At 43.8% G+C, this 23,715-nt stretch overlaps 3 protein-coding genes across 6 annotated transcripts in view; 1 reads left to right on the forward strand and 2 right to left on the reverse strand.

Moving 5' to 3' along the window:
- Positions 1-7,660, forward strand: part of Cdc42se1 (CDC42 small effector 1) — an 8,384-nt gene extending 724 nt beyond the window's left edge. The window contains exons 2-5 of one of the 2 annotated variants that reach the window (XM_015502964.2): positions 2,925-3,244; positions 3,752-3,862; positions 4,900-4,987; positions 5,418-7,660. In XM_015502964.2, coding sequence (XP_015358450.1) covers positions 3,191-3,244; positions 3,752-3,862; positions 4,900-4,974 — 240 coding nt within the window. In that variant the 5' untranslated portion in view covers positions 2,925-3,190 and the 3' untranslated portion in view covers positions 4,975-4,987; positions 5,418-7,660. Of the gene's footprint in view, positions 1-2,924; positions 3,245-3,751; positions 3,863-4,899; positions 4,988-5,417 lie in introns of those variants that run through there. The other variant, XM_015502963.2, reaches the window with a different exon arrangement.
- Positions 7,460-10,977, reverse strand: CUNH1orf56 (chromosome unknown C1orf56 homolog). The gene is made up of 2 exons (XM_015502962.2): positions 9,738-10,977; positions 7,460-8,254 (listed from the first exon to the last, which is right to left on the reverse strand). The coding sequence occupies exons 1-2, from the start codon at positions 10,743-10,745 to the stop codon at positions 8,234-8,236; spliced, it is 1,029 nt and encodes a 342-aa protein (XP_015358448.1). The 5' UTR covers positions 10,746-10,977; the 3' UTR covers positions 7,460-8,233.
- Positions 10,978-11,020: 43 nt separating this feature from the next.
- On the reverse strand, positions 11,021-23,626 carry Bnipl (BCL2 interacting protein like). Of its 3 annotated transcripts, XM_015502961.2 has the most exons (10): positions 22,728-23,626; positions 18,744-18,839; positions 18,498-18,562; positions 18,013-18,237; positions 13,927-14,109; positions 13,641-13,743; positions 13,350-13,481; positions 12,359-12,445; positions 12,089-12,187; positions 11,021-11,640 (listed from the first exon to the last, which is right to left on the reverse strand). In XM_015502961.2, exons 1-10 carry the CDS (start codon positions 22,769-22,771, stop codon positions 11,595-11,597), a joined length of 1,080 nt encoding a protein of 359 aa, XP_015358447.2. In that variant the 5' UTR covers positions 22,772-23,626; the 3' UTR covers positions 11,021-11,594. The 3 variants fall into 3 exon arrangements, with proteins under 3 accessions (XP_015358447.2, XP_048670840.1, XP_048670839.1); XM_048814883.1 differs by lacking the exon at positions 18,744-18,839; XM_048814882.1 differs by lacking the exon at positions 12,359-12,445.
- Between the last annotated feature and the right edge of the window lie 89 nt (positions 23,627-23,715).

The raw sequence follows: 23,715 nt of genomic DNA on the forward strand, positions 1-23,715 counted from the left end.
GGGTGCCGCGACGGCGGGCCGGTGGGGAACCGTCCCCGTCCACCAGCCCCGGCGCTGGGCGTGGGAGGCAGGGGGTCGCTCTGCTGGGGTTGGTGCGAAGGAGGGCGTCTCCGCGTCTCACCGACCATGGTGGTGGCGGGTCCCAGGCAGAAACGAAGCGAAGCACAGCCGGGAAGGCCTAAATCTGAGAGCGGGGCCGACTCGGAAGAGGGGGTCTGAAGACCCCGGGAGCTGCCCATCCCTGCCCGGGGCTGGGAGGCCGAGGGAGAGCGTGCAGAGGTGCGGTCCTTGAGTTCACGCGCTGGGCGAGGGAGGCCGAGGGCCTAGTTCCGCTTCCCCGGAGCCTCCGCAGGACCTTTCCTGGGGAAGGGCAGGGCTGGTGCGAGGGCAGACGCCTGACACGGCCGAAATGTGGGTCCACCCCCTCCCGAGGGCCCCTCAGCAGCCCTGCAGGCTGGGGGGTCTCCCCACCGACCCCCTGCGTCCTGGGCTCGGAGCCAGAGTTGCCCACTCGGTTCTCAGTTCTTTCTGTTGCTCCAGCTGTTTCTTGTGAAGGCTTGTCGGGCCGCGGGTTAGAGGCCGCGGACCGGGAAAACCGGTTTGGGGCAACCACAGGACCAGGGAACTACCTCTGTACATCCTTCCTCCCTGGCACCTTTCTCCCTTCCCTCTTTTGCTTGCCCCTCAACAGCTTTGAGGCTCTTAAGTCCTAGTGTGACCATGATGGCAGTGGTAGTAATTAAGGGGGTGTCTTTACCAGTTCAATATTTCACTCTTTGGACTCTTGTCTTTGGGGTCCCAGTTACCAGTACTCCTTGGCTATCGGGATATGGTCTTATGCTGTGTAATCCTTGATCCTCCCTCTTATTTTCCCAGCCCCTTCCCTTTCACTGGGGGTTGAATAGCAGTAGATTCAGGCACCTCTTCTTTCTCAGCATACCAACTCAAGACCTCATTTTTCCTCAACCCACTATTCTCTGGCTACTTTAAAGAGAGTGACAGCCAATGGCTCTTACTTCCTTTTCTAGCTTTGTTCCCTTCCCCCCAGCCCAAACCACCACCACCACATTCACCCTGTCCTGTCTTCTTCACCCTCTGACCCCACCCCCAATTTTCAGAGACCCTAGGGAATGGAATTTCCTGGTCACTTATCATCATTGTTCATTTCATGCCAAGTCTCCCCCCCCACACACACATTTTCCCTCCACCCCAGCTCTAGTCAGATCCCTGAAAAAGAAACAGAAAGGTCCTTGTTCCCTCCACTGCCCCTTTCCCTCTCCCGCCTCCTCCCCCACTCTTCTCTTCCCTCCCAGCACCATCCACCTCTGTCCACTCAGCTTTGAGCTGGGTGGGGAATGTTAAGAGTCCAGTCTCAAGTCAGACTGTCTGGTGGTGTTGGGGGTTTCCTCTTATTCTTCATTGTTTTCTCCATTTTCCCCCAACTCTTACCACCTGCCATCACCACCAATAAGATCAGCGCTGTGTCTGACTTCTCCACTGACCACTGGTCCCGTCCTGATTAACATCCTTTCCAGGGATGGGAAGGGAAGGGAGAGAAAGCCCAGACTCTTGGGTTCTTCCCACCCCATGGCTTACTTCAGTCTTTGTGTGATGTCATCATAAGGCTGCTAAAAAACAAACTAAATTTTTAGGTCATCTAGGGTGCCAGAGCACCAGGATTCCAGGCCTAGAAGGAAAAACAATTCCTTTTCATGTTAATGTTTAATATTTATAAGTTGGACCCTTTGAGGTTTCTGTACTCTAAGACAGGGAAATGCAGTGAGAGGAAACTCAGAAGGCCTCTACCCTGCTGGCAGTAAGGAAGGGAGAAAGTTCTTCTTTGGACACCATTGCTACTGGAAAGTTCCTTGTGTCTGGTTGGTTGAAGCTTAGGGTGGAGGTGGTGAGGGAGGAGAAAACAGGTCACAGCATGAGGGGAGGTGGGAAGGAAGCCTGGGCCCTATAGAGTGAGGCAGAACAGAGCTGCACGACAGGACTTGTGAGGAGGGTGGGGAGGCTGGAAAATAATTCCTCATGGGATAGAAGTTACTTAGCACATGTGCAGAGATGATCTGGAAAAGATGTGTTTAGAGATAGGAACAGATTGTGAGCATGCAAACAGGTGTACACATAGGAGTTGGCAGCACCAGACAGATATAACAGTGTACACAGCCTTCAGAAAGGTTCTCAAGGTCAGGTAATAAAGGAACTGCTAAGTGGTTTCTGGGAGGGGTTGGATCTCAGTTGAGAAAAATGAGAGGAACAAGGGCAATGAACTGAGAGAGGTAAGAAATTCCTCACGGAAGAGTCTTACTGTTTCCTAAGACCTAGGTGGTTAGTCCTCTCTTGTTCTTAAAGAAAATCTAGGTGTTCAGGGCAAGGTAAGGAAATAGGAAGGGACAAAGGGTGGAGGCCTTGTTTATGAGAACAAAAAACCGCGATTTCCTCTTCAGAGTCACTTAAGTGCTCCTCCCCTTCTGCCCTAAATCCAGGGTGAAAGGAGCTAAACCATTGAGCACCCTCAAATTTTGCTCATTTCTGTCACCATTCTTTGGTCCTCTCCCATCTTTTCACTCTAAGTCCCTCTAGCCCTCTTTTTCTCCCTTGATGCAAACAACCATTGCTCCTTAACCCCTTGGTATTCTTTTGTTTTTGTTCCTTTTTCTGAGAGTCAAATGATGTTTTTGCAAAACATTAGTCTTGAATACAGAATTAGGGGGCTGGGGATATAGCTCAGTTGATAGAGTGCTTGCCTTGCATGCACAAGGCCCTGGGTTCAATCCCTAGCACCAAACAAACAAACAAAAAACAGAATTAGGGCCTATAAGGGAGAACTGAGAAGATTGGGACTTATCTGGAGTTTTCTCGAGCATCTGTGAAGGGGATTTCTTGTTAACTTTTCTTTTTGCTTTTTGCTTATCTAGGATTCCAGATTTCAGGAAGGCCTAACCTTGTACCTGCATGCCTACTCCCCTTCTCTCTGGTCCTGTTAGACTCTCCAGCTCTGGAACGCTGACCCTCATTGCTCAGCTAAGGATCCTGGGGATTCTACCTTCTCTAAACACATCCAGCTGAGTAAACCCAGGGTGTTGTTATACCTGGGGAGAGTAAGAAGTGGGGGGTCAAGGCACCAGAGCAAGAGCCCTCTGGGGCCTAAAGAAGAGAAGTGAAGCTGGAACCATCAGGGAATATGAGTGAATTTTGGCACAAACTGGGCTGCTGCGTGGTAGAGAAACCCCAGCCGGTGAGTTTCCCAACACCCCCACCCCAAAAAACTTAGTTACCTTATGCTGTGAAGTGGATATACCATCTAGGATCTACCTTCTAAAAAGCACACTTCTTGCCTCTCTGTCAGGAAAGTTTCTAGGCCAGGCAGATGTATACATACAATAAAAGGGACCACGTGATGGAAGAAATGAATGTCCTAGCTATCACTTCCTGTTCCTGTCCATTCTCAGTTGGGCAGGGGTTGTAGGTTGAGCTGAATACCTGTCAGCTTTTCCCCATTGTTTCCTCATCAGCCAGGATATGACTTTGACATATCCTTTTTTTTGAACATTCACTCTGCAGGCCACTGCCCTCCCCACTTTGGTCTGTGTGGTCTCTTGTTATTCCACCTTTGTCTTTCATTCCCTAGTGATTTCCCTGTCGTAATGCTACTTCTGGCCATTGGCTCCTCCCTTAGTCGTTTTCAAGACTCTTTCCCCTTCCTCACTGACTTAACTCGTGACTCCTTATCATCTCTAAGCAGAAAAAGAAAAGACGACGAATCGACCGGACCATGATTGGGGAACCAATGAATTTTGTCCACCTGACTCACATTGGCTCTGGGGAGATGGGGGCTGGAGATGGACTTGCCATGGTAATGAGGGAATGATAAATGCCTGTGGACTGTAATTTTAATTGTTTTTGAAAGTTTAAGTGAGGAACAATACACTCAATGGGGAAGCAAGAATCTGGGATTCTAGTCCTGGTCACCAGTTGTGGAAATCTAAGATCTGGCATTTCAGATCTCTTGGCCTAGGTGACCTCATCTTTATAATTAGCATGTTCTTCACTGGGGTGGGGGATATATGTCTTAATAATTAGAGGACTTCTTCAAAAAATATAACCCCGGCCTGGGGTTATATAGCTCAGTGGCAGAGTGCCTGCCTAGAATGTGTGAGGCACTGGGTTCAATTATTAGCACTGCATATAAATAAATTAAAAAAAAAAAAAAAAAGATCCATTGTCAACTAAAAAAATATTTTAAAAAATAAAACATAGCCCTCCCTTCTCCTGATTAAGAACTGCTGAATCAGTGCCACAGAAAGTTATATTGTGGCTGGGAGTGTTGGAGCATGGAAACAGTCCAGCACCTCTATCCTAAATGATGTCTGTAATACATTTCTGCTCTCATAAAAAGGAAAATTGGTCTACAGATAGTGATGAAGTCTTTTTACTGATTAGTTGAACCTCATATGGGAGAATTTTTTTGTGAGAACTTATTAGTAAGATAAGTTCTCACAAAAAAACATCTTCACGAAGGCCAATATGAAGGGAGGGCATTGAGACTTCCCTTGCGGAATGGTAGTTTTCACCTTTTCAGATTGATATTGTCAAGGAGATAACAGCACTGGATAGACCTCTTACTGTGGGATATGAACACTTAGAAGGGTATCTCTCTTGCACCTTTTTTTGGTTTTTTTGGCCATGCTGGGGATCAAACCCAGGGTTGCTCTACCGCTGAGCTGTATCCCCAGCCCTTTTATTTTGAGACAGGGTCTCCCTAAGTTGCTTAAGCCCTTGCTAAGTTGCCCGGTCTGGCCTCAAACTTGGCGATCCCCTTGCCTCAGCCTCCAGAATAGCTGGGATTACAGGTGTGTTCCACTGCATCCAGTTCACATGTGTTTTTAACAGACAGGTGCAGTTCAGGAGCAGATGAGATCCAAGGGAAACCGAGACAGGCCGTGGAGCAATTCTAGGGGCTTATAGCCCCATAGGAATGGTGAGTGATTAGAGAAATGCAACACCTCAGGCACATGCCTGCACATCCTGATACCCTGCTTCAGAACCTGATCCTGATACAAGAATGGGAACTGGGGGGAAGAGGGAGGAAGAATTAGAATGGAGACAGAAATAGAGGAAAGAGCCCCTCTATCCTAAATAATGTCTATAATGCATTTCTGCTCTCATGATAAGGGAAATTGGTCTAGGGATAATGGAATATTTTTACCAGTTATTTGAACCTCACATGTATATGGACGAGTTTTCTGTGAGGGGATCTTATTAGTAAGAGAGCCATTGGATGTCATCTTCATTGAAAGCCAACATGAAGGGAGGCAGTTCCAAGACTGCACTATGTGATGCCTTCTCCCTGAGGACTTGGTTGAGGCAAACCTTCTTTTAAAACACTTTTTGTTTGTTTTTAAATTTAGGTTCTACCGTCTTGAAGCCCCTGCTTTGTGTCCAGTCCAGAAGAAATGCTGTCCCCACCAGATCCTTCCTAGAACACAAGGGCCCTCTTTTGCCTATCTGCCTAATAGTGCCTCAAAAGGCATGGGGGCTGGACTCCCTCTACTCCCTCTGGCCATAGCCCCTCCTGGAGATGGGGTCAAGGCAGCAGGACTGACCACATGACTACTGTTTGGCCAGAGGAGCTCAGCTGAAACCCTGGTACTCTAGATCTGAGCTAGGAGTTCTCTGGGAATCTGGAATGAGTTCCCTTCTCCTGAATGACGTTCTAGGTGCCACTTGTTTTTAAACTCCTGACCCAGAACTCCTTTGATGGGGTAGGTAGGTGGGATTATGCAAGCTGAAGCTGGCTTTGCTGAGAAGCTCCCTACCTTCATGCCCGTCTATTTCCTCCTGGAATTAACTAAAGTAGATTTCAAGCAGGGGCTGGGTGGTCACCACTGCCTGATCAAGTCCATTCTTTCTCTTCACATTTTAGACCTTAAGCTATAGTCCCTCAATCTCTGCCAATACCAAGGTCTTTCCCTAGTTAGGGCTCTAAATCCTATGTTTCTGTAGCATTACTAGCTTCCCAGCACCATTCCCCTCCTTTTTTTTTTTTTTTTTTATTAAAAATTTAAGACGAGTTATTTTAATTATCCCCATCCTGCTACTCCTACCTCTGCTCTTAACTTCATCCCTGTTAGGAACTTTATTGTTTCCCACTGAACAAGGATTAGGAGGTAGATGTTGACAGTATTCCATTTAAGTCTTGGGGCATCTGGCCTGCCTTCCGCCAACCTCCCTGTTAGCCCAGGTAAGAAGAGGAAGAGAGGGGCTGGAGAGAAAGCCATAATGCAGCAAAACTAGGAGTTATATCTCAAGATGGACTTCCTGACCATTAAGGATAGAAGAGTGCTGAGAGAGCAGTTGTCTGTGTTCAGGGTCTTTCCTCAGCATGGGAGCAGGAGAGGCTCTAGAATAAGGTTTAACCAAGACACAGTCGTCATTTGGAAGTAGGTAATTTATTTGGAGAGCTGTTCTGTGCATTATATTTAGCAGCATTCCTGGCCTACCCTAGTTATGACAACCCCAAAATTTTATTGTCTCCAGAAATTACCAGATGTCTACTAGTGGCAAAATTACCTACAGTTGAGAATCAGTTCTGGAGTCAGGATGGTTTTCCATCTTCCACCCTTCTCTAATCTGGTTGTTTATCTTAAGTCTGAGCCTTGAGTGAACTACAACCCCTTATAAAGTAGGCTCAGTAGAGCTGCACATAATTTTTTTTCACTCAGTGTATTATTTGTGCTTGCATAGGATTATGTCTGTGATGGACATGTATCATGCTTCTCCATTCTTGCTCTGTGGAAGACGGGTTCCTGCAGTATGGAAACAGGAACAGGGTATGTTGGGATTGGAGAGGGAGGAGATAAAAGCAGCAGATATACCCTAGTTATTGTTCCCAAGTTCTAAGCTTTATTTCTGTGCCCTAGTCCTAAAACCAGACACAAGACTCAGGAAGTTTTGTCTGAAGACCAGGTCCCACTCCCCACCTGCTCAAGGCGGCTTTAGATGGGAAAGCAATGTAGGAGCAGGGTCTTTAGGCACTTTGTTTTCTCAGGTGTTTTTTTGTTCTGACCCTTTCCTTGCAGGGTAATTAGGAAGGCCGAACAAGACTATTGAGCTCCTGCCTGCTCTAAGACAAGAAGGCTGGAGTCTTGTTTACCTCTGTAATAGGAAGCTTATTTTATGGTAGAGGGGTCAGGACTCATGGATACTCAGTGGATTGTGCTTGCATAGGATCATTTCTGTGATCCTGTAAAAACTGGTATCCACTCTGCTGATTTCACCATCCATACAGTTTGCCCCACCTACAGTGATTGATGTTTTAATTTTTTTCAAATTTCATTGTACTTCCTACAGTTTTTCAGGGTCTAAGATTGGTCATAGAGATACATTCCCAGTTTACTCTGTTCTAGGCAAGTTAGTTGTTCTGAAAATAGCCCACCTTTTTGCCCTAAAGTCAGTGGCCTGAAGGTGAAGTCTAGAGATCTAAAGGGTTAACAGGATAGAGTGGGAAGGGGGCTGGCAGACTCCTGACCTCTAGACACATCCTAATATATTCTTTGGACACATCTTCTCTTTGGTGCTCTCTTGCCTTGAGCTGCCTTCCTTCTCTAAATGTATGCTACCATCACTTTAATAATAAAGTGACAGGAATGGGTTTGAGAGTCATAATTTATATTAAAAAACTGTTAGACTTTTAAAATACATTTTTCAAATAAAAAATATAAGCAAAATAGTTGCAGAGTAATCACTACAGGTGTGTCTTGGATTAAATGATAGATGTGGCAGATGTAGATAACTCCCCTAGAGTGGCTAAGATGGGATTTTGTACCAACATTGCCTTTCTGAAGAGAGGGCCAAGTATTGAGAAATCAAGGAGAAGCCACCATCATCTTTCAAGGGCTGGACTCCTTGTTCTTCCTATTTCTTTCCTTGGCACTTGAGTTTTTTAGTCTTCAAAGTACTTGTTTAAAAACAATATTGGAGATAAGGTATCAACATTTTATCCTGGGGGACATGTGTAGAGGAACAAGCCAGAGGCAATGAAGTTCAGTTTTAGGATTGAAGAGATTTATGGTCTCTTCCCTCAAGTACTTCTGTAAAAAGACACAAGAACAAGCAATATTTTTTTCAGTTTTGTTTTTCTGTACTAAAAATATCTAGTGGGTGCTGGGGATTGAAAGGGGAGAGGTTGAGATGCTGACACCTCCTCTTGTGGATGAAGTGGCCATTACCTCCGGTTTCTGTGTGTCTGAGTAAGGAAAAAAAAAATAGAGAAAAGGGGAAATTACAACCACATCTACATTCTTTTTTTCTTTTCTTTTCTTTTTTTTTTTTTTTTTCGTGTGTGTGTTGCCCAGGCTGGCCTTACACTAGTGATCCTCCTGTCTCAGCCTCCATAGTAACTGGGATCACAGGGGTTCACCATGGTGACACACATCTTTTTTTTTTTGCAATGCTGGAGATTGAATCCAGGGCCAAACACATGCCAAGCAAATGCTCATAATCATTGAGCAGCACCCCAGTCCCCACACCTCTTTATCCGTTCGTTGCTTTCCTCCTTCCACAGAACCTCATTACCTCAGTCTTACTGCTGTCCCTCTTGATGCTTCTTTTTTTATTCTCAAAATAGTATTGAACAACTGAGCAAGGTGGTGCATGCCTGTAATCCCAGCAGCTCAGGAGACTAAAGCAGGAGTGTTACAAGTTCAAGGTCAGCCTCAGCAACTTAGGCCCTAAGCATTTTAGCAAGGCCCTGTCTCATGAGATGTGGCTCAATGTTTAAGTGCCCCTGGCTTCAATCTCTAGGACAGGAAAAAAAAAAAAAAAAAATATATATATATATATATACACACACACACATACATATACATACATATATAGAAGGAGAAAGACAACAGAAACCAGAAGAATTACCAAGGATACCCTTTGTTTATTGCCTTTTTTACTTCCCTGTCATCAGTAGCAACTTTGACTACTTTATCAGGTCAATCAGAACCTTTGGTAACTCTTAGAAAAGGAAGGCTGTCTTTCCTTGAGAAAACTTAAGTTGCTTAAAAGAATCCAAGAAGGACAGTTCTTTGGGATGACAGTAGTTAAGAATATGGGCACTGGTGTCAAATCTGGTTTCAGTATTGTGGCTCTGCCACATACTAGTAGTAAATTTGTTTCTTTGTAAAGTGGAGACAATAGCTCAAGTTTGTGAAGACTCAGGTCAAGTGCACATAGTGAGAAACCTCACATTTTAGCTTTTGTTACTGTTCAACTGCATTAATTAGGTAAAAACAAATTCCTCCATGTCTGTTAACTGTGCATTAAGAAGTCTTTACCTAGGTTGGTCAATAATCATCTTATGGCCAATAAGACATGTTGCCAACAACCAATCAGCAGTTGTACAAGAAAAAAAAAAAAAAGATAGCCAGGCACAGTGGTGATGTACACCTGTAGTCCCAGCTACTAAGGAGGCTAAGGTGGGAGGATCACTTGAGCCCAGGAGTTTGAGACCAGCCTAGGCAACATACAGAGATCCTGCCTCAAAAACAAAAGAAGAAATAACATGTAGAATCAAGGGTCAACAATAACATGAATAACAAGTGCATGTTACGAATCAATAACTAAACAGGTCTAAGTAACAGTTCTTACAAGCACACTGGCTAGTTTAGCAACAGGATTGGGGATATCAGGACTTTTCAGAACCACCAACAAAGATTCTGGCTTATCAACAAAACACTTACTGGTTGCATCTCTGTGAACACTGAAGAGAGGCTATTCCAAATATCCTCCAAGCCCATTCTGACTTTTTTCCAAAAAACGAGACCTGGGCTAGGTGGGGGAGGTGGAAGGGTTAGGCGTCTGGTTTGGATGGGGGCCGTGGTGGTGGTGGTGGTGGTGGTGGTCTGAGTGGTGCAGCTATTGTCAGAACAGAGATCTGAGTCCAGAGGGCACTCTTCCCGAAGCCGATTGCAGGGACATTTCTGGTAGGTGCAAGGCCGATGTTCTGTACGGATTTGTCTCAGTGCTCCAACTCGAAGTCGCCCAGAAATGCCCTGCAGCTTCCCGGACCGGGTCCGGCTCATGGTGCCTGACTTGCAGTGGCAGTGCCAAGGGCCCCAGGGCATCAGCACTAGTCTTAGATCCTCAGGAGGTGGCATAGCTGTGCGCGAGGTTGACGGCCACCCGCTGGGGGTAGACCCAGCTGTTGACCACCGGCTCATGGCCTCTATGCTCAGTTCCCCAGTAGAACGCAAACCGGCGGCGGGTGGCAGGCTTGTGGTCATCCTGATTTCCTTCTCTTGTTTGTTGGCTGTTACCCTCCCAGTGCTGGTACTTATTGTCATAGGATCTATAGTGCGACCCTCCATACTGGTGTTATTCTTTCTGGCATCAATCACAACCCCCTCTTCCAAAGACCCATCATCATCGTCACCAAAGCCGGTTTCAGACGACCTGCTCATGCCTGTCACCGTGGCCAGGAGCTCGGCTGCTGCCGGGCCTGCTAGATGATCTGCGGTGGCCACTGCGTCATTCTCATCCTCCAGAACTATCTTCGTCTTATGGGCAACACTGGACTGGGAGATGCCGCCAGTATTCCGGCTGCGGGCTGGGCTCCCGAAGCTTAAGGTGACCCCCTTCGTCCCTGTCCCTGTCGGGGTAGTAGTCGGGGTCTGGTCCTGGGCCCCCGCCGCCTGGGGCCCCAGACTCAGCAGTAGGGCCCAAAACAGCACGCAGGCGGCGGGGACCATGGGGCTGGGTGGCTTGGAACTGGGAGGGAGGCAGGGTGCTACCTTCTCTCCCTCTTCCTCTCTCCACCAACCCGCCGGGTCGTTTGAACCAAGGCGGGGCGCTCAGAGGTAGAGGCGCGCGCCACACCCCTCCCCCTTAGTCCGCTCTCACAGGGGCTCCCCTCCTGCAGCCCCAGGGCAGGGGCTGAGCTAAAAATCCTAGGGAACCTCTGCAGCAAGAACTCTGTGCCAGAACCGAAAGGGGGATTGTGATGTAAGGGGCTGGGAAAACAGACTTAAATCTTGCACGGCAGTTTATTAACCGCTACAGGTATGAATTCATTAAGGTGGGCGAATACAGGTTTTAAAAGTACTGCTTCCCAGACTCACAATCTGCAGACATGACTTAGAGGGAAAGAAGAGCATAGAGGCGTTCCTAAAGATTTTGTGAGCTGCACCCTGGCTCCCAGCAGGCAGGCTGGCTGGGGTCAGTTAAGCCCTTCTGGCCCATCCAACTCCTCTCCAAGACTCTAGAATACCCAAGGTAAAACGGAGGGAGTCCTTCACTTATAGAAGAGGAAAATGAGACCCAAAGAGATGATATTTGTCCAGTATTCTACAGCTAAAGATTAAAAACAAGAGCTCTTCACTTCCAATGCACTAGTGACTCAGCCTTCCAAACCACAGATGAATTGAAAGCCACCCAACAGATCTCTAAGTTCCCAACCTCAAAGTCCCATCAAAACCAGGGTCATGTTCAGGATAGCATCCCAGTGAAGATCCAATGGTATTGGAGTTGAAGATGAGATGATTTACAAGACAGATGTTTCCAGGGTTGGGATGTAGGCAGATCAGTATCTTTGTTTGGTTCTAAGGCCCTTTATCCAGTACTGAGCCATGGAGATCCTGGTCCAGCCTACGGCAGAGGGGCAGAGAAGCAGTCAAGGAGCAAGAGGTTGGTTTAGAAAAAGGAGTCAAGTGAACTGGAAGAGCTAGAAGACTGGATTTTAATCAAATATTAGCATCTTTTGATCCCTAACATCCTCTTTTCCACTTGATATAATCATACTTACTGCAGACATATTCCTTCCTTATTCCTAGGGCTGCTCTGAGTCTCCTCTAACCTCTATGCTGTAATTATTTCTTGATGCTTCTGAATTTTTTATGTATATTTTTTTCCTTTTTTCTTGCTGAATGCAGTAGTGTCCTTAATTTCTCTGTGTGTGTGTGCAGTTTGCTCAGATACACCGAAACACCCGAAAGCAGGGTGTTTTAGTTCCTTTATATCTCCCACAAGGTGTTAAGAAAATGGGATTGGCTTTACACATCCCACCCAAACCTTCATCTTTAAGTGCAGGACTCACTGTCTGACAGCTTCAGGGATGTGGACTTGATCCAGGGAGATGAGTTGGGCCAGCTCCCTCAGGCTGTCCAAAAAGCGTATCTTTCGTGTGAACTTGGAACTGAAAAGAGAGAGTATATCAAATATGTTTTGTACTGGGAGGATGGTTCTTAGAGACCCTTACAAAAGGAAATGTGGTAAGTAGCGTGGTTAAGGCAAGAAAGGGCAAGATCTTTCTTAATTTTTATTTTGAAAATGGAGAGTAGGAGAATCCTTGTCCCAGACCTAGTACCTGATGAAGGGCCGAAGCAGTGCCAGAAATGCCTTCACATACCATGTGGCATGGACAACCACAAGGGCTCTCAGGTTTTTCCGAAGCCTGAAGAAGAATAAAATATCATCCCATTTCTTCTTGTTCCACCTTCAAACCTGAAGATCAGGTGGAGCTATCTTCTGTAATGCAACCATCTTCTAAAATGCAACCTCCTTGGCTAATTTCTAATATTCTCTGGTGACTGGGTATAATCCTCATTCCTTTGGCTGCAATCTCAGCTCCATCCATTGTATTCAACCCTCCAGCTCCTCATTTTTAGGAAACTCTCCTTTCAGAATCTCTCAGCCTGGTCTTCTCTACCCATTTTCCCCCTGCCCATACTCTCACATAAGTTATTCCTGCAAACTTCTCTATCCCACCCTGACCAAGCCTATTTTAAAAATTCCAAATGGGAAAAAAAAAAAAAAATTCCAAATGGAAGACCAGTAAGGAGGAAAAGAAGAAAAGGAGCAAAAAGAAAGAAAAAAGTAAGCAAAGGGAAGATGGTGAAAACTAAGGAGAAAAAAAGAACATCAGGAGGAAAAGAAACATACAAGTTAGGGATGAAGGAAGAGAAGAAAATAGACATGTGGAAAATGAAGTAAACGGCAAAAACGGGAAAAAGGGAAGAGCACTTTCTATGTGCCAGGCAATATGCCAGATTGATTTACCTGATTTTCACAAAGGCCAAGTAGCAAAGGTATTATCATTGCCATTTTACAGAGAAGGAAACTGAAATGCTAAAGGCTTGTTCGAAATTATATAGCTAGTAAGTGGTTAAAGGTGAGACTTGAAATGGTTTCCTGACTCTAAAAGAGAGCAAGCAGAAGACAGGAGATGCATGGGAAGAGGTGTAGAGGGACCAAGAAAAGATGAAGGGACTAGATAGAAGAAAGAATGGAAAGATGGAAAAAAAAAAAGAAGAAGAAGAGGGAAAGTTATAGCCTTCTCTCTCATCCTAAGGACTCACCGCCTATCCAGGGTACGGTAACACTGGCGTATCCAGCTCAGAGGTGGAACTTGGGCCCTGCTTGTGCCTCCGCTCAAGTGAACAAGCAGATAATTGTCAGCTACCAGCAGCTCCAGAGTTCCCACCATATATCTGAGGAGACAGTATTGTAAGGAAGGTATGTGCTGGGTGTTTCAGAGTAAGAACATTAATTAGTATAGAGTCTTCAATCAGCCACTGATCTTGGATGCGGCTCTTTTACTTTTCCCTTCCTAATGTCCTCCCGGTACCCCCTCAGGCTTTCCACCTTACCTAAACAAATGTTCCATGACATAGTTGTAGTTGGGGATGCTGCTTTGGGGTAGATAACAGGAAGCAAAGAGGATGACAGCATTGAGGCCATCACCATGGTAACCTGGAAATGATTAGGGAAAATTCAGGCCACAGATATGTATTGAGAGACAGTACATCTTTTATATGGAGGGACACTGAGGGTCTCTGGGAGTTATAGGAAAGATGCTGAGACCAACAGCCAAGTCTCCAGCTTAGGTATTTCAAGAAGCTATAGTTTTATCCCTCTACTTCCTCTAGCCATTACCTCCATGAGATAGGACTTTCTTATAGGGCTCAATGATGGTCATGTCCACTCGTCGCTCCCACTGTCCTGTTCGGAACACCCTCCAGCGATGACCATCTTCTCCAGCCACATCCCACATGCAACCCTGGCCCAGTCTTTCTGCTGCTTCACTGGCCCCCAGACTCTCTGCCCGGGGCAGCTCATCTAAAACAGAGGAGTAAGGAAAGGTCAATGTGGTCAATCTCCCCTCTTCACTAACTTGTAACTTCTCTAGATCCCTAGAATTTACTACTCCAAACCTCTCATTCCTCAATCTTTTTCCTCTCTTTTCAGAATCCCTCAGCCTGGTATTGACTCCTAACTCTTTAGCCCCTGTATAGTTAACCCAAGCCCTTCCTGGTCTCTTTTTCATTATCCTCACTTATTCACTAGAGATGGCCTTGGGGTGAACTTGCACTATGGCAGGTCTGCGGCTCTTACTAGTATCAGGTTTGTATACCCTTCCCATATTCTCTTTCTTCCCTACCTTCCCCAGTACTGGGGATTGAACCCAGGGGTACTCTACCATTAATACCATTAAGCCATATCTATGACCCCCCCATTTTTTTTAGGTACCTGGGATTGAACCCAGGGACACTTAACCACTGAGCCACATCTCCAGTCCTTTTTATATTTTTATTTAGAGACAGGGTCATGCTGAGTTGCTTAGGGCCTCCATAAGTTGCTGAGGCTGGCTTTGAACTCTCATGATCCTCCTCCTGCCTCAGCTTCTCAAGCTGCTGGGATTACAGGCATAAGCCACGGTGCCTAACATCCCTGGCCCTTTTTTTTTTTTTTTTTTGGTACCAGGAATGGAACTCAGGGACACTCAACCACTGAGCCACATCCCCAGCCCTATTTTATATTTTATTTAGAGACAGGGTCTCACTGAGTTGCTTAGCACCTTGCAGTTGTTGAGGCTAGCCTTGAACTTGCAATCCTACTGCCTTAGCCTCCCAAGATCCCTGGCCCTTTTTGAGACACGGTCTCACTAAATTGTGGAGGCTGGCATCAAACTGTTACCTTCCTGCCTTAGTCACCACCATATTCTCTATTTCTTTACATGCTTCATCTATTCTCATGTCTTCAGTTACCATCAGCAAGATTATGACTCTCAAATTTGCCTCTTTAATACCAACTTCCCTCCTAACTTCTGATCCATATCCCTGAATGCCTAGAGTACACATCTCCCTTTTGTGTTTCCCTATTATCAACAAGTCAGATTCAAAACACAACTCAAAATTATTCTTTTTCTTTTTCCCATATTTCCTGTTTTTTTTTTTTGTTGTTGTTGTTTTTGGGGGGCGGTANTTTTTTTTTTTTTTTTTTTTTTTTTTTTTTTTTTTGTACAGGAGGTTGAATTCAGGGTTGCTTAACCATTAAGTCACAATTTCAGCTATTTTTACTTTTTATTTTGAGACAGATTCTTTCTAACTTGCTTAAGGCCTTGCTAAATTGCCGGCTTTCAACTTGTGATTCTCCTGCTTCAGCCTCCCAAGCTGCTGGGATTATAGGCCTGGGCCACTAGGCTTCTCACCTGGTCTTGGTACTACCCTCCTATCTGCTTTCCCTGTGTTTACTTCATTTTCCTCAATCTACCCTCTAAACTACTGTTAGAGAAATCTTTCTTTTCTCTCTACTTTTTAATTCAAATTATAACATACTACAGGGTATCCTTCTCTTGGGACTCTTCCCCTTTTGGGAACTGTGTTTTCTTTCTATTACTCTAATAAATCCTGTTACTTTGCTCTCAAAAAATAAAAAATTATAGTGTACCACATCCATCATCTGGTATGTTCTTTCCATGGCAATAAAGAGCCGTCTCAGTGCCTAGCATGTGTGAAGCACTGGGTTCAATCTTCATTACCACATTAAAAAAAAAAGAAGACGACACTAAATAAAATAAAGCATGCTTTCCATCTACAGCAACAACAAAGAACTGTCTAGTCTAAAAAATATTTGCAATGGTATTGCAGGTGTAGATAGATAGTATAGCACTTACATAGCATACATGAGACCCTGATTTCCCCAGCACCACAAAAAACAGAGAAAAAAAAAGAAAAGAAACTGCATAATATTTAGCATTCCATTTTATGGATGGAATACAATTGAATTTATACTGTACTGAGGGATTTTTAGTTTGTTTCCAGTCCTTAAAGTATCATTAAAGCCAGGTAGGGTGAAACATTCCTGTAATCCCAGCTACTGGGGAGTCTGAGGCAGGAGAATGACAAGGCCAACCTTGACAACTTAGTGAGACCCTATCTCAAAATAAAAAGGTCTGGGACTTTAGCTCAGTGGTTGAGTGCCTCTGAGTTCAATCCCCAGTACCAAAAGTCATTAAATTTGACTATAATTAAAACCTTTCAATGCTCCACATTGTCTATAATATAAAATCTAAACTCCTTAAAATGGAAACAAGGACGTGTATGATTGGGCCTTTACCTGCCTTACCCAGCACTATCTTTGGGTATACATTTTTGTTTCACCTCAGAGCCTTTCATCTGTAAACAGTCATGCTTCATACTTTGAATTCCATAACTTGCCATGCAATTGATTGAGCTGCTTCTTCCACTTTGAATGCCCTTTCTCCAAATACCTGTTAAATATCAACTTCAGTTTTTTATTATTATTGTTATTATTATTATTATTGTTATTATTATTTTTAGTTGTAGATGGAGAGCATGCCTTTATTTCATTAGTTTATTTTTATGTAGTGCTGAGGATCGAACCCAGTGCACCACACATGCTAGGTAAGCACTCTGCCACTGAGCTACAGCCCCAGTCCCAGTTTCAGCTTTTAACCTCAAGGTTAGAATCACCTCCTCTATGAAGTCTTTTCTAAACATCTTTAAGGCAGAACAAACCTCTTCTTTTTCTGTACTGTATGCTGTGCAAATGTAGATCATATTTTTGGTACTGGGGATTGAACTCAGGGGCAATTAACCACTGAGACATATCCCCAGCCCTTTTTATATTTTATTTAGAGTCAGGGACTCACTGAGTTGCTTAAGCCTTCACTAATTTGCTGAGGCTTCTTTGAACTCATGATCCTTTTGCCTCAGCCTCCCAAGCTGCTGGGATTATAGTGCACCACTGCGCCTGGCCAGATCAGAACATTTAACTGCAATCTAGAACCCCATTCCTAGCTCAATGGTAACATATAACAGGCACTCAATAGAACCACCTCTCTCCTCTACTCTTGACTATTTCACATCAAATCTATAAACTCTACCTTTCCCATCTGAAGAAATCAATTTTGCTTCCTTTCCTTTTATCTAACATCAGTCCCATTAAATCCATCCTGAGTTTCTTTTTATATTGATTTCTACTTCTCCTCCCTCCCCGGTACTGGGGATTGAAGCCAAGGGCCCTCTATCGCTGATCAACAGCCCCAGTCCTTTTTATTTTGAAACAGGGCCTTGCTAAATTCTTGAGGCTGGCCTCAAACTTGCTATCCTCCTGCCTCATCTCCTGAATCACTGCAATTACAGGTGTGCACCACAGTACCCATGTGCTACTTCTTCCTTCTTCTCTTCCTTTTTCTTCTTCCCTTCATCCTCTTTATTTATTTATTTAAATTTTATTTACTCTGGGCTAGAAGAGTAAAAGCAGGCAGAGAGCGAGGCTAAAAGCTTCGAGCCACATATCAATTTATCAGCTGTCTCTCCCCACCATGATTTTATTACCTGTGTTCCTTTTTCCCACCTCTTTCCTTCAAGTCCTTCCTTTTTTTAAAAGCTCACTAGCCACATTAAAATTGTATGCAACAGGTCTGGGGCTGTAGCTCAGTGGTAGAATGCTTGCTTTGCAGGTATGAGGCACTGGGTTTATCCTCAGCACTAGATAAAAATAAATTAAAAAAATAAAGCTATCTTGTCCATCTACAACTTAAAATACATATATATATATAAAATGGCCAGGGGCTGGGGCTGCAGCTCAGTGGCAGAGTTCTTGCCAGCATGTGTGAGGCACTGGGTTCGATCCTCAGCACCACATAAAAATAAAGAAAGATACTGTGTGTTATCAACAACTTAAAAAAATATTTAAAAAAAATTTGTTTCCCACCTTCCCATTCAAATTCATGTCCACTGTCCAGCTGCTCTGAGTCTGAAGGTGTCTCTAATTCATCTACTTCCAGGTCTGAACTGCCATCAGAAGAGGAAGATGCAGAGTAGGTGGGAGAAGCTCCATCATCTCCAGGCCCCGCAGTAAGATTCAGCTGCAACTCTGGGGCAGAAAGTCGTTTCCGCATGAGGCGCTGGCCACACAGGGCTAAAGTATTGGGGGTACCTGGTTTTGGAGGAGAAAACAAACAAACAAAAACAATAACAACAACAAAAAAAAAAAAACAGAGAAAGGTATGAGTCGAGGAGTGCTGCTGGTGGCTGGAGTTCCTTATGTATGAGTAGTGATACAGGGTGAGTACTGAAGAAGGAAGTGACTCAGGGGACATTTCGGGAAGGGGAATGAAACTACGAAGGGATAGTGGTAGCACATACCAACACTGAACTAAAATAAAAAACTTGACTCCTGTTTTTTACATCACCTACCTGGCTGTGAGTCTCTCTGAGGGTCCTCAGGATCTCCAGAAGGGCCAGTCTCCTCAGGAAGCAATCTAGAAGGGAGAGTAAAAGCAGACAGAGAGCGAGGCTAAAAGCATCGAGCCACGTATTCATCAGCTCTGTTATCAGCTATGTTCCTTTTTCCCACCTCTTTCCTTCGAGTCTAATTCTTCCTCCCTGCCCTCCATTTGTGACCACTTTTCCTTTCACCCAGCCTTCCTCCCACTTCCTCACCTAGGGAATTCTTCATCTTGCCATTCTTCCTTCAGTTCCAATTCCTCGAGTCGCAGGGCGACTGCTTGTTCTGTTGCTTCTGCGTCTTCCCTAACCCTAAGATGGTCCCCAGAAGAAAAGATTATCATGAAAAAACCTGGAGAGTGTCTTAAGGGAGCTGGATAGACAATGGAATGGAAAACAGTTTGTGAACCATGACCAAGTGGGATTCATCCCTGGGATGCAGGGCTGGTTCAATATACAGAAATCAATAAATGTAATTCACCACATCAATAGACTTAAAGAAAAAAACCATATGATCATCTCGATAGATGCTGAAAAAGCATTCGACAAAATACAGCATCCCTTTATGTTCAAAACTCTAGAAAAATTAGGAATAACAGGAAATTACCTCAAAATGGTAAAAGCTATATACTCTAAGCCTCAGGCCAGCATCATTCTAAATGGAGAAAAATTGAAGGCATTCCCTTTAAAATCTGGAACAAGACAGGGATGCCCTCTCTCACCACTTCTATTCAACATAGTTCTTGAAACACTAGCCAGAGCAATTAGATGAAAGAAATTTAAGGCATATATATATAGGAAAAGAAGAACTTAAATTAGCACTATTTGCTGATGATATGATCCTATACCTAGCAGACCCCAAAAATTCAACCAAGAAACTTCTAGAACTAGTAAATGAATTCAGCAAAGTGGCAGGATATAAAATCAATACCAATAAATCAAAGGCATTCCTGTATATCAGTGACAAATTCTCTGAAATGGAAATGAGGACAACTACTCCATTCATATATCCTCAAAAAAAAAAATAAAATAAAATACCTGGGAATCAACTTATCAAAAGAGGTAAAAGAACTATACAATGAAAACTACAGAACCCTGAAGAAAGAAATAGAAGAAGACCTTAGAAGATGGAAGGATTGATCTTGCTCATGGATTGGTAGAATTAATATTATTAAGATGGCCATACTACCAAAAGCACTTTACAGATTCAATGCAATTCCCATCAAAATCCCAATGACATTCCTTGCAGAAATAGAAAAAGCAATCATGAAATTCATCTGGAAAAACAAGAGACCCAGAATAGTTAAAGTAATTCTAAGCAGGAAGAGTGAAATTGGTGGTATCGTGATTCCAGATTTTAAACTATACTATAGAGCAATAGTAGCAAAAACAGCATGGTACTGGCACCAAAACAGGCTGGTAGACCAATGGTACAAAATAGAGGACACAGAGACAAATCCACAAAATTACAACTACCTTATATTTGACAAAGGTGCTAAAACCATGCAATGGAGAAAGGATAGCATCTTCAACAAATGGTGCTGGAAGAACTGGAAATCCATATGCAACAAAATGAAACTGAATCCCTTTCTCTCACCATGCACAAAAGTCAACTCAAAATGGATCAAGGAGCTAGGAATCAGACCAAAGACTCTGCGTCTAATATAAGATAAAGTTGGTCCTAATCTTCATCATGTGGGGGCAGGCCCCAAATTTCTTAATAAGACACCTAAAGCACAAGAGTTAAAACCAAAAATCAACAAATGGGANCATTTATACACAATGGAATATTACTCTGCACTAAAAAATAATAAAATCATGGCATTTTCAGGCAAATGGATGGCATTAGAGCAGATTATGCTAAGTGAAGTTAGCCAGTCCCTAAAAAACAAATGCCGAATGTCTTCTCTGATATAAGGGGGGGGTGACTCAAAATGGGATAGGGAGGAAGAGCATGAGAAGAAGACTACCACTAAATAGGGAAGAGAGGTGAGAGGAAAAAAGAGGGAGAAGGGGAGTTGCACAGAAGATGGAAGGAGAACCTCATTGTTATACAGATTACATATATGATATTGTAATGAGAAAAAGAAAAAAAAAGTGTGTCACATTAGATTGGATAGAAAGAAAGGATGGGAGAGGAGAGGAGTAGGGAGGATAGGAAGGGCAGCAGAACAGAATAGACAATATGATTGATGTATGTACATTCCATGTATGTATTATATATCAAAATGCATTCTACTATCATGTATGACTAAAAAAAAATAAATAAAAATTTAAAAAAAGAAAACAGTTTGTGAGATACAGGGTAGACCTTAAAAAGAACTCAGCAATTCAGGAGGCTAAGGCAGGAAGATCACAAGTTTGAGGCTAAACCAGCCTCAGCATATTAATGAGATCCTGCCTTAAAATGGAAATTATAAAGGACTGGGGATGTAGCTCAGTGGGAGAGCAACCCTGAATTCAATCCTCAATACTAAAAAGAACTCAGATTTCTTGTCTCCTATATAGAAGTTTCTCCCATCTTCTCCACTTGCTAGAAGAAGATCACCTACTTCCTGCTGGGTTTAGGAGCAGAGGAAAGAGAGAATGTAAAGCTAATCTTATTCACCTGTAAAGCAGTGACTCCACCTATAATGCAAGGGTGAGAGATGACCCACATTACAATTGGCTTGAACCCAGAGACACTCCCAGCTATCCCTGGGCAGTTGGGTAAGATGGCACCTAGTCAGGCCTGCCTTTTCTCTACCATGCAGGGGAGTGGATGGGGAAAATATAGCCTAAGTAGAGGCACTGGGAAGAAGGGAAGAAGGAAGAGACTTACTGGGAAGGAAAACATGGACTTAAAGACAGTTCTGGCTCAGCTTCCCTGATGGTTATTTTGGAGGGTGGGAGTTAGAAAGTAAATAACATAGGCCAGTTACACTGTCATACACCTATGATCCCAGCTAGCTACTGAAGAGGTGGAGGCAGGATTATTGCATGTTTGAGGCCAGCCTGAGCAATTTAGTGAGATGCTGTCTGAAAGTAAAACTAAAAAAAAAGAACTGGGACTGTAGCTTAGTGGTAGAATGTTTGCTTAGCATGTGTGCACCTCTGGGTTTAATGCCCAATACAGAGAAAGAGGAAAGCCAGGCAGAGTGGTGTACGCCTGTAATCCAGCAGCTCAGGAGGTGGAGATGGAGGACTGTGAGTTCAAAGCCAGCCTCAGCAAATTAGTGAGGTACTAAGCAATTCAGTGAGACTGTCTCTAAATAAAATACAAAATAGGGGGGGATGTGGCTTAGTGGTCAAGTGCCTCTGAGTTCAATCCCCAAAAAACCCCACCCCCACAAAAAAAAAAGAGGGGAAAAAACAAAGAACATGGGAAGATCTATCAGAACACAAAATACAGAACCTTCCTTTTTTAAAAAACCAGTTATAACCAGAATAGTTACTCAAGAGACTAAGGCAGAGAATCACAGGTTCAAGGCCAGTCTTGGCAACTTACCAAGACCCTCAGCAACTTAAGGAGAAACTATCTGAAAATAGAAAATAAAAAACAGGGGCTGGGGGTGGGATGGGGTTGTGGTTCAGTGGTAGAGCGTTTGCCTAGCATATATGAGGCACTGGATTCTCAGCACCACACACAAATAAATAAGTAAAGGTCCATCAATAACTAATTAAAAAGTTGTTTGTTTGTTTTTTAAAAAAGGGGGACTACTGGGGACATAGCTCAGTCGGTAGAGTGCTTGCCTTGCATACACAGGCCCTGGGTTCAGCCCCCAGCATCACAAAAAAGGGGGTGCTGGGGATGTAGCTCAGGTATAGTGTCCCTGGGTTCAATCCCTTGTTATTTTGTGGGTTGTTTTTTTTAAGATTTTTTAAAAAGATGGACACAATATCTTTATTTTATTTTTTATGTGGTGCTGAGGATGGAACCCAGTGCCTCACACGTGCTAGGCAAGCACTTTACCACTGAGCCACAACCCCAGCCCCCATCAATCCCTTGTTACATAAAAACAAGCAAAAAACCCCCAAAATAAACCCATAAAAAAACTCAGTTCCTTACCATATTTACATTTCTTACTTGAGATTACCCTATCCCTTTTCTGAAAGTTCTTACACAATTCTCTTTTGGAGGAACCCCTGAAACCTGGGTAAGGGCTGGATAGGAAGGTCTCTCATTCCATTTCCAATCAAGTGAGCCAGGATCTTACTTACCTAAGATCTAATGTCTTTCTTGTTTCTTCCTGTACAGTTCCCATCTTCACAGGTATTCCTGTCTGTTTTAAACACTTAATGTTGCGAGGGAGCTGGTTGTCCCAGCCCCTAAGACTTCTTTGCCCTTTTCTGTCTCAGCTGTTGCTCTGGCCTCTGAGGAGGAGGAGGTGTAGAAGGGAGGTAACCTCATCTTCAAACAGGTTTTGCCACCTCACCTCCCAAGGAGCCGGTTTTCCCAAAAGAAAAGCCCTGCCTCCTGTGTGGGGGCGGGTTTTGGGGAGGAGTATGTTTTCCAGGGTGGCTAGTTTTGGGTGAGTCTAGGAAGGCAATTTGTTCTCCTTTTCAGATTTTTTTAAAAAAAAATTTTAAATATTTTTTTTAGTTGTTAATAGACCTTTATTTATTTGCTTATTTATATGTGGTACTGGGAATCGAACCCAGTGCCTCACATGTACAAGGCAAATGCTCTACCTCTGAGCTTCAACTCCAGCCTCTCCTTTCCAGATTCTTTATAACCTTCTGGAAGCTGCTTTAAAAGCAAGGTGTGGGGTCAGGGGCAACAGTATAAAAACCATTTTGTTTATAAGACTATATCCTTGGGCCTATTTTTCAAGGATAAGCAAAACTGGGAAGAAAGAAGTATAAGACTGGTTCTAGGAAAAGAAACAAAGGGAAAAAAAGACTTAGGATGAGGGGAGACAGAGCTGGCTGCTCCTTACTCCTTAAAGAAGACCAGAATCTGGGTGCAGTGGTGCAAACTGTAATTCCAACTGTTCGAAAGGCCAATGCAGGAGGGTGTCAAATTTGAGGTCAAGCTGGGCAGCTTAGTGAGACCCTGTCTCAAAATAAAAAAATTTCAAAAGGGCTGAGTGGGGAATGCCCTGGGTTCAATCCCCAGTACAATTAAAAAAAAAAAAAAAAGAAGGAGACAACAAGTACAGTGGGAAGAAAGGAGATGAATCTGTAGGAAGCTAAAACAATTATTAAA

This window comes from Marmota marmota, unplaced genomic scaffold, assembly GCF_001458135.2.
Source record: "Marmota marmota marmota unplaced genomic scaffold, marMar, whole genome shotgun sequence".
Classification (NCBI taxonomy): Eukaryota; Metazoa; Chordata; class Mammalia; order Rodentia; family Sciuridae; genus Marmota; species Marmota marmota.